At 42.9% G+C, this 19,581-nt stretch overlaps 1 protein-coding gene across 3 annotated transcripts; it reads right to left on the reverse strand.

Moving 5' to 3' along the window:
* Window positions 1-3,008: 3,008 nt before the first annotated feature.
* LOC139366208 (V-type proton ATPase 116 kDa subunit a 3-like) lies at window positions 3,009-18,370 on the reverse strand. Of its 3 annotated transcripts, none has more exons than XM_071103433.1 (20): window positions 18,099-18,370; window positions 17,139-17,273; window positions 16,845-16,923; window positions 16,411-16,649; window positions 11,272-11,336; window positions 10,986-11,112; window positions 10,561-10,643; window positions 10,351-10,444; window positions 9,946-10,158; window positions 9,570-9,720; window positions 9,184-9,323; window positions 8,912-9,069; window positions 8,662-8,752; window positions 8,427-8,545; window positions 7,827-8,040; window positions 7,448-7,558; window positions 5,753-5,839; window positions 5,467-5,587; window positions 5,162-5,333; window positions 3,009-4,987 (listed from the first exon to the last, which is right to left on the reverse strand). In XM_071103433.1, exons 2-20 carry the CDS (start codon window positions 17,253-17,255, stop codon window positions 4,894-4,896), a joined length of 2,475 nt encoding a protein of 824 aa, XP_070959534.1. In that variant the 5' UTR covers window positions 17,256-17,273; window positions 18,099-18,370; the 3' UTR covers window positions 3,009-4,893. The 3 variants fall into 3 exon arrangements, with proteins under 3 accessions (XP_070959534.1, XP_070959536.1, XP_070959535.1); XM_071103435.1 differs by having other exon boundaries at window positions 3,159-4,987; window positions 5,780-5,839; window positions 18,099-18,352; XM_071103434.1 differs by having other exon boundaries at window positions 3,554-4,987; window positions 5,756-5,839; window positions 18,099-18,352.
* Between the last annotated feature and the right edge of the window lie 1,211 nt (window positions 18,371-19,581).

Genomic DNA, 19,581 nt, shown 5'->3' on the forward strand with positions numbered 1-19,581 from the left:
AGATGACCAAAAATCGCTAACTACTGTAGCAATTTTTTATAGGAAATTGTATAGCTCTACGTGATCTCAGGAATCCATATATATGTTTTTTGACTTACTGAATAATGTTCACTCTATCAGTGATATAGAATCTAAACAGTGTGATGAACACATCATAGTTGAAGATATTATCGACTCTATCAAACATCTAAAAAACAATAAATCCCCAGGCATTGATACGGCAGAATTTTATAACGGCAGAAGTTATTTTCTGAACAAGTAGCTCCCTTCCTACTTAGTCTTTTTAGAGAGTATTAAAACAATGTTCTCCCTCCTACAATGACTCAGGGGTTAATAACACTGAAATCTAAGCCTAAAAAATAAGTGCTGCTCATCAATAACTGGCATCCAATTTGTCTTCATAATAATGTCTATAAGATATTAGCCTTACTAATTGCAAAAAATAATTAAAGAAGTCCTGGATGCAATAATTGATGAAACACAGACTGGCTTTATGAGGGACAGATATTTCTAACAATATCAGTCTAGTATTAGACATACTTGACTACTCAGACCTAATAATCGAGGATAGCTTCATATTATTTTTGATTTTTATAAAGCATTTGACACAGTGGCACATCAGTTCTTCTTCCACTCCCTTGAGAAATGTGGCTTTGGGGATTTTTCTGTAACCGAGGAAAAGACAGATTCAGGCTGGATATTCGACGGATATTCGCCTGTAGCTTTCCTCACGTCCACCAATATCAGTTAGGGACCGTCAACATAGTGACAAATCAAATGTTTCACATTTCAATAGCCCTTTAACCATTACTCCTAAAACTTTCAAAATTGGTTATAGCTAACACGATGGGATAGACACACATTGCACACACTTTTTGTTGTCGGTTTACATCTCGCACTATTTAAAAAAATAATAATAATTGAAAATCAATAGCGAAAATCACACACCTCAAACAAGGTTCATAATGTACACTCAGTTAACTTATACATTGCACACCCGTTTGTTTGTCCATTTGAATCTCATGAGACTTTACAATAATGTTTAAACAGTTCAAATTTCAATAGCTCCTCTGTGACCTACAACCCTCAAACTACTTTCAGAATAACCACTGAGTAGCCGTATATGTAGCACAACCTTTTGCTAATCCATTTTCATCTCACATGATTTTACATTCATTTGCAATGTTTTTTGAATTTAATAGCTCTCTGGTCATGTGACCTACAACCCTCAAACTGCTGTCATAATATCCATTGACAAGCCTTATACTGTACATTGCACACCCTTTAGTTTGTCCATTTTCATCTCACACAATTTTACATACATTTTTCTAAATGTTAAATTTGCCCAAAGAGAGGGGCCCAAGCCCTGGAAAGTGTTCCGGTAGACACTAGTCAGATTCCCATATCGATCAATGTGATATAATCATTTTCCGAAGCATCTGGCCTATATCTTAATATTAATAAATGTGAAGTCATGTCAAAGATTGTGTGGCACCCTCATATTACGGCATTCCAGTGAAAGAAGAACTTACATATTTAGGCATGAACATTACTAAGGATCAGAAGTTTAGATGCTTACTAAATTTTAATCCTCACATTAAAAGACCCCAGAAGAAGCTAAATCAATGGCTACAGAGGGACTTACCCTTAAAAGGAAGAGTCCCAATAACCAAGGTTTAAGGGATCTCTAGACTAACATATGCCGCTCTATAAACCCTACCCATTACATTAGGAAAACTGTTGTAATGAACACATGATTATGGTGGGCAGAATTTTCTGGATTTTACTTTAAATAATAATTTTAAGATCAATTGGATAAAACAGTTCATAAGAAGACCCACGTCTATATGGAATTGTATTCCTCATCATGTCTTCTCTACTTTTGGTGGCCTTAACTTCATGTTGATTTGCAATTATAATATTGACAAAGTTCCAGTGAAACTCTGCTTTTCATCGGCAGGTTCTTGTCATGGTCCTTAATTTATAAGCAGAATTGTATATTGTATAAAAATACTTCTTGGAGTGTCTAGTTTGAGAAACAGACGCCTCACTAGTCCTCAACTGGCCAGCATCCCGGAGTCGCCTCTTCACTGTTGACATTGAGACTGGTGTTTTGCTGGTACTATTTAATGAATCTGCCAGTTAAGGACTTGTGAGGCATCTGTTTCTCAAACTAGACACTAATGTACTTGTCCTCTTGTTCAGTTGTGGACCGGGGCCTCCCACTCCTCTTTGTATTCTGGTTAGAGCCAGTTTGCGCTGTTCTGTGAAGGGAGTAGTACACATGATTGTACGAGATCTTCATTATCTTGACAATTTCTCACATGGAATAGCCTTCATATCTCAGAACAAGAATAGACTGACGAGTTTCAGAAGAAAGTTATTTGTTTCTGGCCATTTTGAGCCTGTAATTGAACCCACAAATGCCGATGCTCCAGAAACTCAACTAGTCTAAAGGCCAGTTTTATTGCTTCTTTAATCAGAACAACAGTTTTCAGTTGTTCTAACATAATTTCAAAAGGGTTTTCTTATGATCAATTAGCCTTTTAAAATGATAAACTTGGATTAGCTAACACAACGTGCCATTGGAACACAGGAGTGATGGTTGCTGATAACGGGCCTCTGTACACCTATTACAAATCTGCCATTTCCAGGAACAATAGTAATTTACAACATTAACAATGTCTACACTGTATTTCTGATCAATTTGATGTTATTTTAATGGACGAAAAAAAGTGTTTTTCTTTCAAAAACATGGACATTGCTAAGTGACCCCAAACTTTTGAACGGTAGTGTATATCTTATGTCATGCCTTATTGGAATGGTTTTATTGATAACGTCAGTTGGAAAAAAGTTTGGATGTTGCCACACACATACATACTTATTAACAAAATTAAGGAAGTTTCTTAAATTATTCATAAATATTATCCTACCAACCATTGTATGAAGAAGTAAACAAAAACATCAATTCAAATTGGACCTTTTGTAATGACCACCAAAAAACAGTGTTGCATCTTTTTGGGAATTGTATTCATGTAAGGAGTCTGTGGCAAGACATCAGTAGATTTATAATTTAACACATTTATGAAGATTTTACACTATTATGGAGAGATGTTCCTCTTGGATTCTTTACTTATGATAGAAATAAGTTTAAACAATTTTATGTATTTCAATTTCATTATTCTTTTGGCCAAATGTCATATTGACCAATGTACATTTACAAACAAAACACCACATTTTATTACCTTGCAAAAATAAATGTAACTATATTTTAAGGCAATTAAATACTCTGCCAACAAAAAAGCTGATAGAATTATCAATGTGTGTATGCCCCTTAAGGTCCTTGTGTAATGTGATATTGTACCCCCTAGCCCAAATGTCCTTGTATATTCTTTATATATACTTGTGTTCCAATGTACTTTTTGTATTGATTTGTTAACAAAAAATAAATACAATTCTATATATTTTTTTTTATAAATGAAAGAAGATGTCTGACTTGCCTAATTTCTACAATAGGAACAAGTCAAATCGCACACCCACACAAGAACCGTCAGGAAAAAAACTGTCTTTAATTTCATTACAGCCCTAGAGTTAAACACAGTGATAGTGCAAAGAGACAGACAATACGATGTGAACCATCATACAGAGAATGCGGCAGAACATTGATCTTCATTCAGATGGTTCTCTGATCAGATCAAACAGAATGTGAATGACACATGAGTTTACAAGTTTCCCTTTCCATAATTATTAACCGTGTTCAAATATGACACAAGAAAGAGGTGTTGAGTACCATGAAGGGTTGTTCATGTTACCATCTGTAGTAGGATGTCCCTTGGGGATACCCGTACCTAGGTATAACATGCGAGGGCTAGGTTAGTAAACATGCTGGAGCTAGAACCTCGTTGTCGTGAGTCCTTATTTTAGATAATACTACACCATCATAGCAAAATCATGTCTATGTAGACTCTCTTCAAGACCACAACAGATGAGTTAAGACAATTGGTGTGTGCCTTATCTTTACTGAACTTTGAGGTCACGGTCATGTGTGAAAGTCAATAGCACCCATTTCCTGAGTTATTCAGCCATTTTCAAATAATGCTTTGAACGATAAACAGGGAGGCTGTGAATGTATTACTGTTAATATATTATTTAAACAACATATTATCTAAAGGTACATTACTGAAAGTTGAGACACATGGGGTGTGTTTGTAAATTCACCCTGGAGTGCGCTCTGGGCTTTCATAAATTCAGAGCGTTGTTAGATTGTCCTTTCGTGAATTCAGAGCGTTTTGCTCTCGGGGTGTTCAGAGCGCACACTGCGCTCTGGCTGAGGAGTAGGGTTGATCCGAGCGTTCTGACCTCACAACAGCAGTCAAGCACCCGAGCTAACTGGCTAAAGGTGGCTAGCTTGCTAGCTACATCCAAACACAAATGAGAGAACACCTAACTCTGACCATTTTATTCACCCTAGCAGAGCTGGTTAGACTATTTTCGTGTTATCTAGGGCATTGGTGACTAACTGTACTGCTGGCAACAATTTAATTTGAAAAAATTGCAGACACCAGTCATATTCAACGGGTGTTGCATGTTCGTAAATTCCTGAAATCAGAGTAGACAGCCAGAGTGAATTTACAGATCCACCACATGATCAGTGCAAAGAAGGAACAAAGAAATTCTGATTTTGATGACATAGCATGCATGCTGAAATAGGCACATAAACACCCCATACCATAGTGCAAAGGCCTAAATGTATTCTTGTACATTGAACACATTTTACAAAACACAGAGTGTACAAAAAAGACAGCAATCATTCTGAAATGTGTGCAGTGTGATAGGTGCAGAGCAAGTTAATATAACCATTTGGCAATCATAATTCATTGATCGTTTAAATGATCACAGAGCGGACGAGGCGTGGATTATGGAAGAGAAGGAGAAAGGGTTCAGCTTGTAACCTGTTCCACTGTAGAATTTATTCTGGAACTCCACCCTAGGAGAGAGACAACATTTTCAAAAATCAACAGACAATATTGCATTACATTTTTGTTCATGAATAATATATTTTATCTTATTCTCAATTCACACACTCTCCCCTTCGACAAATTCCTTCCCACCATCTCTCACTCACCCCCCCCGTCCCCGTCCCCGTCCCCCTTTCTCTCACCAGTGCAGACGCAGGGCATGCAGGAAGGCAGACAGGCCCTCCATGACCAGCAGGACGGAGACGGTCAGCACCGCGAAGACGATGAAGAATAGAAACAGGATCACAGATCCCATGTTGCCTTGCCAGGTCAGGGCGTTATGCAGCACCATCGTCCAGAGCACCTCCGACAGCTCTGGAGAGTGAAAGGGGACACGCTGAGTAGGCGCTAAAATGAGTTAGCACTCTTAAGGAAATGAGTCAGTGTGCGATCAGTAAGTCACTGTAAATCAGTGGGGAAAGTGTGTGTGTGCGAGCGTGTGACTCACGTGCGTGTGCAAGGCTGAGGGCCCACAGTCGTAGGTAGGAGGCTGTGTTGGAGATGCAGCCTAGACAGTACTCTATGGTGTGGATGGCCTGGTGCATGAACGCATCAGCAGCGTCAAAATCCTACAGAGATGCACAGAGATTTAGCTTCTTTTTTTTTAAGACAGGGAAAAAGGGTAGAGAAGTTGGACGGAGTAATATGTTATTCCTTGTGACACTAGCTCGGGCTATGAGTATATTGAAACGGAGCTAGCATGGGTAATACAATGATGACTCGCTCCCTCTCACCACCTCCTCCTCTCTGTGACTCCCCACCTCTCCCTGATGAGCATTGATGGAACTGTTCTCAGCCAACAGGGGTCGTCTGTCTCCTGCCTGGAAGACACAATCACATCAGACCCACACAGAGATTATAATACATACTGTATATAAACACACATAATAAACTCAGCAAAAAAAGAAACGTCCTCTCCCCTGTCATCTGCGTTTATTTTCAGCAAACTTAACAAGATTCAACAACTGAGACATAAACTGTGACTACAGATATGGAATAATGTGTCCCTGAACAAAGGGAGGGTCAAAATCAAAAGTAACAGTCAGTATCTTGTGTGGCCACCAGCTGTATTAAGTACTGCAGTGCATCTCCTCCTCATGGACTGCACCATCTCACAGTTCTTTCTGTGAGATGTTACCCCACTCTTCCACCAAGGTTCCCGGACATTTCTGGGGGAATGGCCCTAGCCCTCACCCTCTGATCCAACAGGTCCCAGACGTGATCAATGGGATTGAGAGCCGGGCTCTTCGCTGGCCATGGCAGAACACTGACATTCCTGTCTTGCAGGAAATCACGCATAGAAGGAGCAGTATGGCTGGTGGCATTGTCATGCTGGAGGGTCATGTCAGGATGAGCCTGCAGGAAGGGTACCACATGAGGGAGGAGGATGTCTTCCCTGTAACACACAGCGTTGAGATTGCCTGCAATGACAACAAGCTCAGTCCGATGATGCTGTGACACACTGCCCCAGACCATGACGGACCCTCCATCTCCAAATCAATCCCGCTCCAGAGTACAGGCCTCGGTGTAACGCTCATTCCTTTGATGATAAATGCTAATCCGACCATCACCCCTGGTGAGGTAAAACAGCGACTCGTCAGTGAAGAGCACTTTTTGCCAGTCCTGTCTGGTCCAGTGACGGTGGGTTTGTGCCCATAGGCGACGTTGTTGCCGGTCTGGTGAGGACCTGCCTTACAACAGGCCTACAAGCCCTCAGTCCAGCCTCTCTCAGCCTATTGCGGACAGTCTGAGCACTGATGGAGGGATTGTGCATTCCTGGTGTAACTCGGGCAGTTGTTGTTGCCATCCTGTACCTGTCCCGCAGGTGTGATGTTCAGATGTACCGATCCTGTGCAGGTGTTCTTACACGTGGTCTGCCACTGCGAGGACGATCAGCTGTCCGTCCTGTCTCCCTGTAGCGCTGTCTTGGGCGTCTCACAGTACGGACATTGCAATTTATTTCCCTGGCCACATCTGCAGTCCCCATGCCTCCTTGCAGCATGCCTAAGGCACGTTCATGCAGATGAGCAGGGACCCTGGGCATCTTTCTTTTGGTGTTTTTCAGAGTCTGTAGAAAGGCCTCTTTAGTGTCCTAAGTTTTCATAACTGTGACCTTAATTGCTTACCGTCTGTAAGCTGTTAATGTCTTAACGACCGCTCCACAGGTGCATGTTCATGAATTGTTTATGGTTCATTTAACACGCATGGGAAACAGTGTTTAAATCCTTTACAATGAAGATCTGTGAAGTTATTTGGATTTTTACTAATTATCTTTGAAAGACAGGGTCCTGAAAAAGGGACGTTTACGAGTTTACGTATATTACACATACAGATGTTATACAGATAAGACTAAACAAAGTCATCCTAGATACTTACACTCAAATCAATAGGCATAGCACACGCCCAGACAAGACAACACAGTTGCTCACCATGTGCCGGTGCTTCCTCTTGTGTGTGATGTATTGATGGATGGGTTTCCCCAGCAGCAGGACTGGAACAGAACACAGCGCCAGTACCACCAGGACTTTCTGCACCACCAACTACAGTACAGAGAGAGAGGGAGTTAGGACGTCACACACACACACACTAGAGTGCAGGTTGTATTTTGGAGAGAGCATGCTGCCATACCATTGTTTACCTATAGATTATATTTTCAAGGACTCAGCTAACATTAAGCATACTTTAGACAAATAAGTACATTGGAGTGAGCATGTTGTGTGCCCTTCCACAAACATACCAGTCCTGTACAGTGGCATCATGTTCCCCCACAAAACACACACATTCAGACAGACACATTCAGACAGACACCTGTCCTCTGTAGAGGGGCGGGTTGTCCTTGTTCTCGGCGAATAGGAACATGTCTATGAAGTGGATGAGGATGCTGGGGGCGGAGTTAGAGTGGGTCGTGTCGAAGGCCAGCCACTTGAAGATGACCATGAAGACCAGGTAACCAAACAGACACAGCATGAAGAACAGCTCTGGGATCAGTACCAGGAACACACTGCTCAACTGGTTAAAGTGTCTGGAGGGATGGGGGAGAGAGGGATGGGTAGAGTGGGAGAAGGATGAATAGAGAGACAAAGAGAGAAGTGGGTGGGTAGAGGGAGAGGGATTAGTAGAGAGAGATGGGTAGAGAGAAGGAATGCATAGGCAGAAGGATGGGTTTGAGTAGAGAGAGGGGTAGGGATAGCAAGAGGGATGGTGAGAAAATTATTAGATTACAGTGATACTCCCTTGCAGTTCCATTCACACCAGGATTGGGGTCAATTCAGGAAGTATACTCAAATTCTAATTCTCTACAATGCTTTTCAATGAAAAAAATTTGAAATTGGAATATGGTTTACTTTCTGAATTGAAATGGAATTGACCCCAACCCGTACAGGCACACACACACACACGTTCCCTCACATGTAGTTGAAGAAGGCCAGACAGACTCCGAAGGTCATGTGGATGACCCCGATAATGACAGACATCTTCATCTTGTAGGAGTTGAGGAACGTCAGGTGGTTGTTGGACATACCCCAGACCTGAGAGGGACAGACAGACGGTCATGGAAACAATCATTACAGAGAGATGAGAGATGAGGAAGAGATAGATGAAGAGTGAGAGAATGATGGAGGCAGTGTGAGGTGCATTTCCATACCGGGTCGATACCAAAAGGATAGGGTCCTGTAAAAACCCCAGTGATGTTAGGGTCCAGGGACAGGAAGTTGTTCTCTTTAACAGTTGTTGGACTAAGAGAAGAAGAGAGCGAGAGAAAGAGAGACACAAAACTCATACTGTAAACGTAACCTACAGGACCATCAGAAAAGTGATTGTGGCGCTGTTATGCATGTGTGAGTGACGGACATGGGCACACGTGTATGTGTGTGTGTGTGTGTGTGTGTCCTTACTTCCACTCTCCGTTCTCAAACATGGGTCCTACATGCCAGCCGGAGCTGAAGGGGCTGAGTCCTCTGCTAAAACACTCATTGTAGATGGCCCCAGTGTAGACAGAGAACAGTCCCATCAACAGGATCAGATAACGTCCTCCAAACATCATCCGCCAGATCTAAACCACACACAGAGAGACAGTATATTAGGACTGTTCCTGTGAATCAGATTTGTCAGTCTCCCAATTTAAAGGGTGTGTATGAAAAGGTGTGACTGTGTGTGTCTGTGTGACCTCATTAGTGTTGTTCCTGAGTTTGGGGTCCTTCTCCTCCAGAACCATCCAGAGGGCAGCCAGGGACATCAGCAGACCGTGACCCACGTCCCCAAACATCACGGCAAACAGGAAGGGGAACGTGATGATGGTGTACACCGCTACAGAGACAGAGGGGAGGAGGGAATGAGAGAGAGGGGGAAAAGAGAAAGGGGGAGGGAGATATGGGGATGGAGAGAGGTTAGCCAGAAAAAGTAGGAGAGGAGAAAACAGAGAGAGGGGTGAACGAGAGAACGGGGGGGCATAATAGTTCTGATCGTTGACATATACCAGAGGAGCTGGTTCTTCCCTGGGTTGTTGGCTGGAAGTGACCGCTAAACTAATTGATGTATTGATTGGACTGATACCTGGGTTGACCTCGCGGTAACTGGCCACTCCGTAGGCGTCTACAATGTTCTGGAAGCCTGCAGTGAAGGAGTTGGTGGGAAACAGTGTAGGAGGAGGCGTGGAGCAGGGGAGGCGGTTGTAGAACGAGTCCACCCCGCTGCCACTCTTCCTCTGATAGGGGGAGAGACAGAGAGCAGATGAAGGGGCTTAAGGTCATACACATTTAGGGTACTGTGTAAAATGACATCCATTCCTCCATTTAAACAGAGTGACGACAACATACAACTAACTCGCTCTTGTTGCGTTACTCAACCGCACACAATCTCTGTCCCTCCTCTATTCTCCCTTCTTCTGTGTCTCCCATCTCCCCGTCCCTGTTTCCTTCCCCTCGCTCACCCCTCCTTCCCTCAGGGCGCTCTGCAGCTCGGGCAGCTTGCGGACGGGACACCAGGCTTCAGCGATCAGACACTTGTCGGTGACGGAGGGGCTGCAGAGGTTCAGTACGGCCTGGACTGCCTTAGACTTCTGGACCCGCACCTTCCACTGGGGCAACACCGCTACTGTACGCACCAACAACTGCTGGAGGAACTGCTCTGTCTGAAAGAGGACCTGAGGAGGGGAGGGCAGAGGGATGAAGGACGAAAGGGGGAAGGTGTGGATTAGAGATGGAGTTTGGGGGAGCTTTACAGACAGTAAACGTTGGCTCTGTTTACTGCACCCAATGATTTCTAGTGAAGTTTAGTGATAGTGCATCAAAGTTGAAGGTGAATGCATTTTATACAGCGCTCGTGTCTGACTTACTGATTTGATGTCTTCAATTCTGCCCTGCAGTCCCTGGAGAATCTCCTCTCTCTCCGTGGGGCTGTCAGGATACTCAAACACTTGCGCGTGGAAGCTGGAAATGCAAGTTATCCAGGAGGTGCAAGAAAGACAAGGGTCATTAAACAAGCATGTACATGGACCACCGCAATGTGGTAAATGACGCCACAAGAAGTGGACAGGTTTACTTACCAATCACAGATCTTCTTGACCTTTTGTCCAATTTGATCTCCCCAGTAGGATATGAGGAACACTGTCCACTGCACCATCTCCCCCTGCAATCCCATCACATATTAGAAATGTTGATGCATTGACCATCTTGTTTGCCACTCTTACTTATATGAAAATTCCACCCCCCAAAAAAATTGTTTTCTGTTTTCGCATTGTTTCAAGATATATAACTTCCAAAATACAGAAATACAGCCGGTATTATGCATTTAGCATATGATGCAACTTGATTGCTGATATGCAAAACATTTTGGGACTATATCAATTATGGACTAATGAAACAAATACCGAAAGATAAATGAAACAAATACCAAAATATAGGGTGGAGTTTTACTGTAAGTATATATTTTCTCTTCATTTCATTCCTCCTCCTCTCCCTCTCTCCTCACCGTGTCAGGATGCTCCAGCTGCTCCTCCATCTCTCTGAAGTCCACGACGACGTACCCGCGGCATGCTCGCCATAGCAACCGCTCAAATGATGGGACTTTCCAGGGGTGGACCACACCGGCCACAAAACTGCAGGAGAGAAGGATGAGAGACGAGCAAAGAAATAGGTCAGTTGGCAAAAGAGGATGTTGACCAACTTGAAAATCAATCATCGTCCAGAGCCAATGTAAAAAATAAAAATAATAAGGTGGAAGGACACTGGCAATCACTTTGACCAATGATGCTTACCGGAGGTGGACATCCTGTCGGTTAGGCTCCAATATGCCTACTGTTTCACGTAGAGGAGGTGGAGCCTGTAAGAGGAAACAATACAAAGGGTTCGGGAGACTTTAACACGTCCAAACAGTCGTTTAGGTTCTCTGAAGGAGTGTGTCTGGTTGTGTGAGAGCGAGAGAGAGAAGATCGAGAGAGAGAGAGAAATTAAATAATAAAATATACAGACAACAAATTCCAATTGGCTGTACTTAAACTCTTTAACATCATCCTTAGCTCTTGCATCTTCCTGGGACGGCAGGTAGCCTAGTGGTTAGAGCATTGGACTAGTAACCGAAAGGATCTGTCGTTCCGCCTCTGAACAAGGCGGAACGACAGGCCGTCATTGAAAATAAGAATTTGTTCTTAACTGACTTGCCTATTTAAATAAAGGTAAATAAATACAATTCCCCCAATATTTGGAACCAAGGACTGATCGCCCCAATCCACAAAAGTGGAGACAAATTTCACCCCAATACCGTGGGATATGTGTCAACAGCAACCTTGGGAAAATCCTCCGCATTATCATTAACAGCAGACACATACATTTCCTCAGTGAAAACAATGTACTGAGCAAATGTCAAATTGGCTTTCTACCAAATTCCTGTACGATAGACAACGTATTCACCGTGCACACTCTAATTGACAAACAAACAAAACAAAAGGCAAAGTCTTCTCATGCTTTATTAATTTAAAAAAAGCCTTTGACTCAATTTGGCATGAGGGACTGCTATGCAAATTAATGGATAGTGGTGTTGGGGGAGAAACATACTACAGTCGTGGCCAAAAGTTTCGAGAATGACACAAATATTAATTTTCACAAAGTCTGCTGCCTCAGTTTGTATGATGGCAATTTGCATATACTCCAGAATGTTATGAAGAGTGATCAGATGAATTGCAATTAATTGCAAAGTCCCTCTTTTCCATGCAAATGAACTGAATCCCCAAAAAACATTTCCACTGCATTTCAGCCCTGACACAAAAGGACCAGCTGACATCATTTCAGTGATTCTCTCGTTAACACAGGTGTGAGTGTTGACAAGGACAAGGCTGGAGATCACTCTGTCATGCTGATTGAGTTCGAATAACAGACTGGAAGCTTCCAAAGGAGGGTGGTGCTTGGAATCATTGTTCTTCCTCTGTCAAACATGGTTACCTGCAAGGAAACATGTGCGGTCATCATTGCTTTGCACAAAAAGGGCTTCACAGGCAAGGATATTGCTGCCAGTAAGACTGCACCTAAATCAGCCATTTATTGGATCATCAAGAACTTCAAGGACAGCGGTTCAATTGTTGTGAAGGCTTCAGTGCGCCCAAAAAAGTCCAGCAAGCGCCAGGACCGTCTCCTAAAGTTGATTCAGCTGCGGGATTGGGGCACCACCAGTACAGAGCTTGCTCAGGAATGGCAGCAGGCAGGTGTGAGTGCGCCTGCATGCACAGTGAGGCAAAGACTTTTGGAGGATGGCTTGGTGTCAAGAAGGGCAGCAAAGAAGCCACTTCTCTCCAGGGAAAACATCAGGGACAGACTGATATTCTGCAAAAGGTACAGGGATTGGACTGCTGAGGACTGGGGTAAAGTCATTTTCTCTGATGAATCCCCTTTCCGATTGTTTGGGGCATCCGGAAAAAAAGCTTGTCCGGAGAAGACAAGGTGAGCGCTACCATCAGTCCTGTGTCATGCCAACAGTAAAGTATCCTGAGACCATTCATGTGTGGGGTTGCTTCTCAGCCAAGGGAGTTGGCTCACTCACAATTTTGCCTAAGAACACAGCCATGAATAAAGAATGGTACCAACACATCCTCCGAGAGCAACTTCTCCCAACCATCCAGGAACAGTTTGGTGACGAACAATGCCTTTTCCAGCATGACGGAGCACCTTGCCATAAGGCAAAAGTGATAACTAAGTGGCTCGGGGAACAAAACATTGATATTTTGGGTCTATGGCCAGGAAACTCCCCAGACCTTAATCCCATTGAGAACTTGTGGTCAATCCTCAAGGTGGGTGGAAAATCAAAAATCCACAAATTCTGACAAACTCCAAGCATTGATTATGCAAGAATGAGCTGCCATCAGTCAGGATGTGGCCCAGAAGTTAATTGACGGCATGCCAGGGAGGATTGCAGAGGTCTTGAAAAAGAAGGGTCAACGCTGAAAATATTGACTTTTTGCATCAACTTCATGTAATTGTCAATAAAAGCCTTTGACACTTATGAAATGCTTGTAATTATACTTCAGTATTCCATAGTAACATTTGACAAAAATATCTAAAGACACTGAGGCAGCAGACTTTGTGAAAATGAATATTTGTGTAATTCTCTAAACTTTTGGCCACGACTGTACATTATAAAATCCATGTACACAAACAAGTACGCGGTTAGAATTGCCAAAAAACACACATTACTTTCCAAAGGGCCCATTTCCATTACTCACCCCACATGAGACAGGGATGCAGCTTAAGCCCCACCCTCTTCAACATATATACAAACTAATTGGCGAGGGCACTAGAGCAGTCTGCAGCACCCGGCCTCACCCTACTATAATCTGAAGTCAAATGTCTACTGTTTGCTGATGATCTGGTGCTTCTGTCCCCAACCAAAGAGGGCCTACAGCAGCACCTAGATCTTCTGCACAGATTATGTCAGACCTGGGCCCTGCCAGTAAAACTCAGCATAACAAAAATAATGGTGTTCTAAAAATGGTCTAGTTGCACGGACCACAAATACAAATTCCATCTTGACACCGTTGCACTAGAGCACACAAAAAAACGATACATACCTCAGCCTAAACATCAGCGCCACAGGTAACCCCAAAAAAACTGTGAACAAGCTGAGGCAAGGCAAGAAGGGCCTTCTATGCCATCAAAAGGAACATAAAATTCGCCATAATTAGGATCTGGCTAAAATTACTTGAATCAGTTATAGAACTCATTGACCTTTGTGGTTGTGAGGTCTGGGGTCCGCTCACCAACCAATAATTCACAAAATGGGCCAAACACCAAATTGAGACTGCATGCAGAATTCCGCAAAAATATCTTCTGTGTATAACGTAAAACACCAAATAAAGCATGCAGAGCAGAATTAGGCTGATACCCGCTAATTATCAAAATCCAGAAAAGAGACGTTAAATTCTACAACCACCTAAAAGGAAGCGATTCTCAAACCTTCCATAACAAAGCCATCACCTTCAGAGCGATGAACCTGTAGAAGAGTCCCCTAAGCAATCTGGTCCTGGGGCTCTGTTCACCAACACAGACAGACCCTACAGAGCCCCAGGACAGCAACACAATTAGAGCCAACCAAATCATGAGAAAACAAAAACATTGGAAAGGATTAACAAAAAAACAGAGCAAACTAGAATGCTATTTGGCCCTAAACAGAGAATACACAGTGGCAGAATACCTGACCACTATGACTGACCCAAACTTAAGGAAAACTTTGACTATGAACAGACTCAGTGAGCATAGCCTTGCTATTGAGAAAGGCCGCCGTGGGCAGACCTGGCTCTCAAGAGAAGACAGGCTATGTGCCCTTCCTAATCTCCTGCCAAATGTATGACATTATGATATGTATGATAATAGAGACACATATTTCCCTCAGATTACACAGATCCACAAAGAATTCAAAAACAAACCCAATTTTAATAAACTCCCATATCTACTGGGTGAAATACCAGTGAGCCCCCACAGCAGCACATTTTGTGACCTGTTGCCACAAGAAAAGGGCAAACAGTGAATAACAAACGCCATTGTAAATACAACCCATATACAGTGGAGCAAAAAGGTATTTAGTCAGCCACCAATTGTGCAAGTTCTCCCACTTAAAAAGATGAGAGAGGCCTGTAAAAAAAAATCCAGAAAATCACATTGTAGGATTTTTTATGAATTTATTTGCAAATTATGGTGGAAAATAAGTATTTGGTCACCTACAAACAAGTAAGATTTCTGGCTCTCACAGACCTGTAACTTCTTCTTTAAGAGGCTCCTCTGTCCTCCACTCGTTACCTGTATTAATGGCACCTGTTTGAACTTGTTATCAGTATATAAAGACACCTGTCCACAACCTCAAACAGTCACACTCCAAACTCCACTATGGCCAAGACCAAATAGCTGTCAAAGGACACCAGAAACAAAGTTGTAGACCTGCACCAGGCTGGGAAGACTGAATCTGCAATAGGTAAGCAGCTTGGTTTGAAGAAATCAACTGTGGGAGCAATTATTAGGAAATGGAAGACATACAAGACCACTGATAATCTCCCTCGATCTGGGGCTCCACGCAAGATCTCACCCCGTGGGGTCAAAATGATCACAAGAACGGTGAGCAAAAATCCCAGAACCACACGGGGGGACCTAGTGAATGACCTGCAGAGAGCTGGGACCAAAGTAACAAAGCCTACCATCAGTAACACACTACGCCGCCAGGGACTCAAATCCTGCAGTGCCAGACGTGTCCCCCTGCTTAAGCCAGTACATGTCCAGGCCCGTCTGAAGTTTGCTAGAGAGCATTTGGATGATCCAGAAGAAGATTGGGAGAATGCCATATGGTCAGATGAAACCAAAATATAACTTTTTGGTAAAAACTCAACTCGTCGTGTTTGGAGGACAAAGAATGCTTGAGTTGCATCCAAAGAACACCATACCTACTGTGAAGCATGGGGTGGAAACATCATGCTTTGGGGCTGTTTTTCTGCAAAGGGACCAGGACGACTGATCCGTGTAAAGGAAAGAATGAATGGGGCCATGTATCGTGAGATTTTGAGTGAAAACCTCCTTCCATCAGCAAGGGCATTGAAGATGAAACGTGGCTGGGTCTTTCAGCATGACAATGATACTTTTTTGCCCCACTGTATATGTTTATTTATTTTCCCTTTTGTACTTTAACTGTTTGCACATCGTTACAATACTGTATTTGGATATAATATGACATTTTGAAATGTCTTTATTATTTTGGAACTTCTGTGAGTGTAATGTTTACTGTTCATTTGCATTGTTTATTTCACTTTTGTTTATTTATCTGCTTCACTTGCTTTGGCAATGTAAACATATGTTTCCCATGCCAATAAAGCCCTTAAATTGAAATTGAATTGAGAGAGGGTGGTGATGGGAGGTGTAGTTTTGACCTGTGAGGCGGTGAGGGAGTGGGTCTGGGTGAGAACTCCTTTGTACTGGCTGAGCTGGATCAGCTGGGCTCTGAGACCGTCTCTGTTCCTGGACAGCTCTTTGAGCTCACTGGCCAGCTTCTCACTCTCCTCCTCAATGGTGAGCAACTCTCTGGGCTGGGGGGCCGAGGGGTTCGGGCTGGGGGTCGGGCCATGGAGGGGGGGCAAAAGGGACCTATTGATCTCCTGCTCCAGGAACGCTGAGTGGAGAGAAGGATGAAAAGACAGAGAGATGGAGGGAGAGACAGGGAGAAAGATATGGAAGGATATAAAGACCGGAGAGAGAGAAAGAGAAATGCATAGGAGAAAACTGTCAAACATAATTTTCCTGTATTAGTATAGGGGTTTTAATGAGCGGTTTAGGAGACGATAGTGTGAGAGATCTAGATACTCACTGAAGGTTTTCTCCAGTTCCTGACATCGTCTCACCTCCCCCACAAACTTCCTCTGGAAGGAGTTGACATTGGGGTTCAACTGATTCACCACAGAGGGAATTAGCAAAAGAGACAGTTAGTTACTCACAAGTTATTCACACGAGGCTTGATTTAGTTGACATATCGTTAATGTCAAACTTAGTTATTCATAGCAAGACGGTTGAGATATTAGTTGCAGCTATTAGTTCTAAGCCAGTGAATCTTTAGTCACGCGAAGATATGAGACAAACGAGATCAGGGGAGAACAGAACTCACGTCTCTGAACTCGACCAGGCCCAGTTCTCCCAGTTCACTGACACAGTTAAAGGCCGAACCAGACTGGAGGAAGAGCTGCACCAGGCACACCTCCTCACTACGGAACATAGAACCCATCACCACCTAGAGATTGGCCTAGAGGGAGAGGGGCAGGGGGAGAGAAGAGAGCAAGAGAGAGAGAGGGAAGGTGGGTAAGGTCGAGAAAGAGACAGTTGGAAAGCAGATTGGATAGGAGGAGTAAATAGAAAAGAGTAAGGAGAGATAAGGAGAAGAGATAGATTGTGGTAATTGTATTAAGGTGCACGACACCACCAGAGCAATAGGAATACACCCATGGCTTCAAAAACAGCTGACAGAGGACAGTTGCAGAAAAGGGAAGGATGTATCCAGGCCCCCTCTGCCTAACTGAAAAAGTCACATGAATTGCAAAACAGTGGAATTTTCACCTAAGCTGCGCTTCCCAACTAATGACATGCTGACAGCAAGTCAATACATCTAGCCTTAGGTCTCAATACACGACCACCCTTCATGTGGGTAACGAGAATAGGTCCATAGTGAGGTATTTCAAGGACTTCTCGGAGAGACTGGAGAGAGACTGAACGAATAGACTACACAATGAGTGATAGATTCGGTTTCGCTTTACCAGAAAAAGATGCACCACACACAAATGCCGCGAATTCGTCCAGCATCAATCATTCAAAACGAAATTAATGTAACACTTTTGCTGGGGGAGTTGCTGTCATCATGAGACATTGTTGGCAACATTGTATGCAAAAGTTGGCAAATGTTCCCCCCTCTCTTTGTCAGTCAAAACCCCCAAAAACGGATCCTGTTTGGCGACTATGTTTCAATATAGTGCCTTATTAGGCTATAAATCGGTTATTATTAGGCAACATATCTTTTTTTCCAATGTCAGCATCTCAAATAGCCTACAACAGAAGGTTCAAGTTATCCACATACCTGTAACTGAAATCAGACAACTTGTTGACCGACCACCATATACGAATCTATCCTTTGAGAACAAAGCACGTTGCAAATGTACAAACTTGACCTGTTTTCTTCAATCTGTCCCGCTCGATCGAATGTGACGGCTGCTTGTGAGAGTTAGCTCCAGATGACAGAAAAGAACACCAAACAGTGGCAAACAAATCTCTTGACGGTAAAGTCAGTTTCTTAACATTCTTACTGTACTGTCACCGGCACACCAGTATTCTGCCAGCAGCAAAAATGATGACGTCACTTTCGTTGCCTTAAAAAAAACCTGCATTTCAAAACATTGCAATGTGGATAATTAATTCAAAAGATAGAAGTTTAATCAATGACCACTTCTATTGTGACAATAAGAAAATGCACTGGGTAATTTATGAAAACAGATACAAATGATGTATTAACACAAGTAATGACAAAATACATCGTTGAAGCTGGTATGTTGAGAATATTGGGCTGTAGAAAGAAAACATTTCTACCTGTCTCAGCTAAAGTGGGTTGGTAAATACTCAGTAGGGTCTCTACTACCAAATAGGGTTAGTTTTGGAGTGGGACTGTGTCATACCCAGGAGCACCTTATTCTCGGCACCCTCCATAACCCCCATTGACTGTAATAGACTGTACACGGGATACATATTGGCTTGTAGAGAGAAAGCCCCCATACAAAGAAAACCTTATTTGGTTAGTAGAGACCCTACTGAGTATTTCCCACCCCTCTTTAGCTGAGACAGGTAGAAAGGTTCTCTCTACAAGCCAATAAGTATCCCATGTACAGTCTATTACAGAATACTGCATTGGGCGCTATAAAGGGGGTGGAGAACGAAGTGCTGCTGGGTATATGTGACACAGTCCCCCTCCAAATCTACACAGTTTGGTTAGTAAAGACCCCACTGAGAATTTCCTTCTAGCTGAAACAAGTAGAAAGGTTCTCTCTACAAAACAATAAGTATAACTGTGCATTGGGTTGCAGGAGTGGGTGGAGTACGGATTTTTTTTCACCTTTATTTAACCAGGTAGGCCAGTGGAGAACAAGTTCTCATTTCCAACTGCGACCTGGCCAAGATAAAGCAAAGCAGTGCGACGCCAACAACACAGAGTTACACATGGGATAAACAAATGTACAGTCAATAACACAATAGAAACATCAATATACAGTGTGTGCAAATGTAGTAAGATTAGGGAGGTAGGGCAATAAATAGGCCATAGTGGTGAAATAATTGCAATTTAGCAATTATACACTGGAGTGATAGGTGTGCAGAAGATGAATGAGCAAGTACAATCGTGGCCAAAAGTTTTGAGAATGACACAAATATTAACTTCCACCAAGTTTGCTGCTTCAGTGTCTTTAGATATTTTTGTCAGATGTTACTATGGAATACTGAAGTATAATTACAAGCATTTCACAAGTGTCAAAGGCTTTTATTAACAATTACATGAAGTTGATGCAAAGAGTCAA

Source organism: Oncorhynchus clarkii, chromosome 14, assembly GCF_045791955.1.
Source record: "Oncorhynchus clarkii lewisi isolate Uvic-CL-2024 chromosome 14, UVic_Ocla_1.0, whole genome shotgun sequence".
NCBI classification, from domain to species: Eukaryota; Metazoa; Chordata; class Actinopteri; order Salmoniformes; family Salmonidae; genus Oncorhynchus; species Oncorhynchus clarkii.

Bases quoted from the DNA above. Each gene is read 5' to 3' on its own strand.
- LOC139366208 (XM_071103433.1), bottom strand. From the start codon at position 17,255: ATGGGTTCTATGTTCCGTAGTGAGGAGGTGTGCCTGGTGCAGCTCTTC. The intron at 5,588-5,752 runs GTGAGAGGGAGC...GCATCTCTGTAG, and splicing joins GTCACAGAGAGGAGGAGGTG to GATTTTGACGCTGCTGATGC. The intron at 5,334-5,466 runs GTGAGTCACACG...TTCACTCTCCAG, and splicing joins CCTCAGCCTTGCACACGCAC to AGCTGTCGGAGGTGCTCTGG.